The sequence below is a fragment of the Filicampus tigris genome, chromosome 21 (genome assembly GCF_054856515.1).
Source record: "Filicampus tigris isolate MCC_2025a chromosome 21, RoL_Ftig_1.0, whole genome shotgun sequence".
Classification (NCBI taxonomy): domain Eukaryota; kingdom Metazoa; phylum Chordata; class Actinopteri; order Syngnathiformes; family Syngnathidae; genus Filicampus; species Filicampus tigris.
In genome coordinates, this window is record NC_141237.1 from 4,043,074 (window position 1) to 4,046,627 (window position 3,554).

The 3,554-nt window shown below is 44.1% G+C and overlaps 1 protein-coding gene across 1 annotated transcript; it reads right to left on the bottom strand.

Moving 5' to 3' along the window:
- Nucleotides 1-239: 239 nt before the first annotated feature.
- xkr9 (XK related 9) lies at nucleotides 240-3,233 on the bottom strand. Its single transcript, XM_086021067.1, has 3 exons — nucleotides 2,796-3,233; nucleotides 2,043-2,260; nucleotides 240-1,422 (listed from the first exon to the last, which is right to left on the bottom strand). The coding sequence occupies exons 1-3, from the start codon at nucleotides 3,125-3,127 to the stop codon at nucleotides 791-793; spliced, it is 1,182 nt and encodes a 393-aa protein (XP_085877193.1). The 5' UTR covers nucleotides 3,128-3,233; the 3' UTR covers nucleotides 240-790.
- Nucleotides 3,234-3,554: the final 321 nt, after the last annotated feature.

Consider the following 3,554-nt stretch of genomic DNA (forward strand, 5'->3'; position numbering starts at 1 on the left):
CGCAATCATGAACACGTTTGCATTAAATACCTCTCAAATAAAGTACGACGCAGTGATGAAGTGGGCCCTAGTTGGCAGTCAAAAAGCCTCCATAAAAATAACAATGACAATACTGTCACCTAGCGTTCAATGGGTGCATTACAGCTCGTCACTGCACCAACAGTACTGTAAACGAAAGCTCATATTATCATTCTTGGAAATCAGGTGTCCATTACATAAGAATTGGGTAACAGTAAGACTCATAATCATACCATACTTTATTGCACTTGACTCCATTTTACGATCAGTCTCTACTATCAGTCTCTGTGTTGAAACAGAAGCTTCCAGTGTGGTCACGAGATAAATGAGTAAAGCAGATAAATACGAAAGCTACAACGCAATAAATATGGAATTTACGTTTATATTAGAGTAGAGTTGAAAATATGCATTATATATGTGCATCTCCTTCTCTTTATATATGTATATGTGTGTATTTCCATATGTCCCTATATGTACAATTTAAAAACTTCAAGCCCTTGTTATATTATGTCATATATGTAAGCAGGCCGTTTTTGTGGTATATGATGGAGAAGCGTGTCATCCATGTGTGTGGAGAGTTTCAGCAAAGGATATCAGTCATCTTTGTGAAATGTTGTTCTTAGCGACCCTTTCAACAACCAAGAAGAGTCCAGTTGACTCAATTCAAATGTTGATGATTTCCATGAAAGCATAGCCATCATTTGGGTGGAGTCTTGTCTTCCGCAGTGTGCCAGCCACGTTTGCCGTGTCGGCCATCTTGACTAAATATCCGTCAAGGGTGCAGGAAGTTGCTCAACCTGCCTGTTGCCTCTGTGTGCTTTCCACTTCCGTCCACTTCGTCGGCTTCCCGCCTCTTCTCCTTCGGGTGTAGGTGGAGGTAGTATAACACCAGGAAGACCAGCCCTAGCACGGAGGTGCCCAAAATCAACCCGCTGATTACGAGGAAAAACGTTGCTGTCTGCACCTCCGGCTTCAATAAGGCCAAAAGTAACGGTGACGTCATGTTGATAAACGAATAGAGGAAATAATACACAGTCATGGCCATTCTGGTGTCCTGTCCTTTGACGTTAAAAAAGGTGAACGTCAGGATGAACCCAACCACAGTGCGGTAGACCAACTCATGCCTTCTGGTGGAGCAGAAGTTAGTGCCTAGCACGTGTGACCACATTGTCCCCAGTAGCCACAAAATAGCCACCAAGCCTATCACGCAGTAGGGGCTGAGTAGCAGAAGGAGGCTGTAGCCGAGGATGTGGCTGCTAATGGTGAAGAGTTTGTAGAGGAGGTAAATGACGGTGGGTAAGCCAGAGGGCATCTCCTGGATGTCGGGGAGTGAACGGCGTAGACACCGGCGGTAGTCCACCAGGGCCCAGACGATGTTAAAACAGGAGAAGACCATAGACACATCTGGAAGGCAGAAGGCAGGACAGACACATGGGTTGTTGATCTTTGCTTTGAGATTGAGAGTTGTGCATTTGAGATTAAGGTGGTGCTCCTAATGTTGTAAACGAGTCTAGATTAACTGAGGCCAAGATTTTGAGGTGTCAAGAACAAAATGGAGGCAATGCGAGACTAAATTGAGAACAAGACTGAGGAGTTTTGAGGAGAGACTGAGACCAGTCAAGACCAAAACTTTGAGTTGAGACATAGTCACTCAGTTGAGTGTAAGACTAAGTCAAGAGCAAGATTCGAAGGAGTTGGAACCTGCTCAAGACCAAGACGGAAACAAAGTAGGGCCAAGTCAAGAACATGATTATAAGGATCTCAAGATCAAGATCTGATCCATACTCTCAAGGGTTGAGGGCAAGCAAGACAAAGACTATGATGGGCTGAGACTTAAATGAGACCAGAGACTTTTAGAAGTTCAGACCAAGTCAAGGCAGGAATTTGTCTCGGTCTAGACTGACAGACAGAGACATGATCGAGGTAAAACACAATGAATCCCAAGACAAGAACCCCCAAAACAGGGTCTTGACGTGGCAAGCCTTGGACTCAACCCACAAGGCGTCAGCATCTCTGAAACCTACACTGCATGACTGAGGGCTCCTCGTCTTGGTCCTGCACTATGTAGATCTGCACTAAGAGCTGGGGGGCACTCTCCAAGAACGCCTCGAAGAGTTTCAGCATGCTCAGGTCGGTGGCTTGGCAAAACAGGCGGTGCTGCGCTTCCCTCCTCTCGTCCTTGTTTAGGGAACCAGTCAGGTGCCAGACCACTTTGAAGCCACCTTTGAGTAGGTGGTAGTACCTAAAAACAAAAACAAAAAAACAGGGTAAATACAGTAGGTGAGACATGAGGTCAAATAAGTACGGATACACGATTAGAAAAAAATGTGTTTGGGTTGATTTCCATTTAAGAAGATTCAAATTACATATTTTGGACTGATAAAGATCTGGAGAGTTTAGAGAGCATCCCCGATTAGTTTTACATATTTGTAGAAGAACAACTGAATGCTATCTTTGTTTATCGCAACATCACAACTTTGAGATACAATATCCAAACTGATAGAGCCCCTGGGGGAAAAATAACTAAACCCACAGTTAAAGTCCACTCTGTAAAGGACTTTGATTTGTCTGAAATTCAATAATAGCCTTATGAATGGAATCGCAAGTATGTTTCCATGGTGAGGAAAATGCAACCTCAATGTGGTTCTACCAGTTTATATAGCATGCAGAATACCGGATGATAAGGTACATACCGACACTCCCTGTGTTCTCACAAACTGTTGCACGTTCTGTTTTTCCCATCTGGGAGTTTCATCAATCACAGATGTCGCCCTTACCTTTTGAAAATACCTACGCCGCACAGGTGCAAGACCACAAGTTTGCCCTTCGACATTCCCAATACGGTGGCTTGTCCTCGGGGGTTCATCAAAGCATCTTGGAGATCATCCTCGTACCAGACGTGACTGAAAATCTGAGTCACCAGCAGCCCGACCAGGACGAAGGAGAAAGTCAATGCTGAGCATATGTAATGTCCATCCAGGAGGTATTTTATGGACAGTCCCACGTCCGTCCAGATGTCCACGACGTAAAGGAGAAGCCCGACGGATGTTAGGAGCCATCGCAGTTTGGTGTACCGAATTTCTGTTGACAATTTGACAATTTTGTGCATAGCAGTTCAGGTCCGTTGCCATCCATTCATCAAAAGTGGAGATCCTAGACGGAAGCTGTCTCGTCCTCTTCCTCTCGAGTCCTCTTCCTTGGAACAACTTGTGACAAGCTCCACCTTAACGTGAAGCATGGCAATGTTATGTGCACGTGCACCTGTGTGATGATTGACTAGACCTTGATGTCATCACTAGTGGTGGGAAGAAACAAAGTTCACCTAGCGTACTTAAATAGATTTTTCATGCATGTGTACATTTCTCGAGTATTTATTGTCCCGGATGACGCTTTACTTTTATACCCTACCTTTTTAAAACGATATCTGTACTCTCAACTGCATCCTTTTACAAAATAAAAACGACACTTCCTTTCAAACTTCACAAGACAAGACAAAAAAAAGATGGAAATAGAGACATCTCAGACAAGCGTGGTTG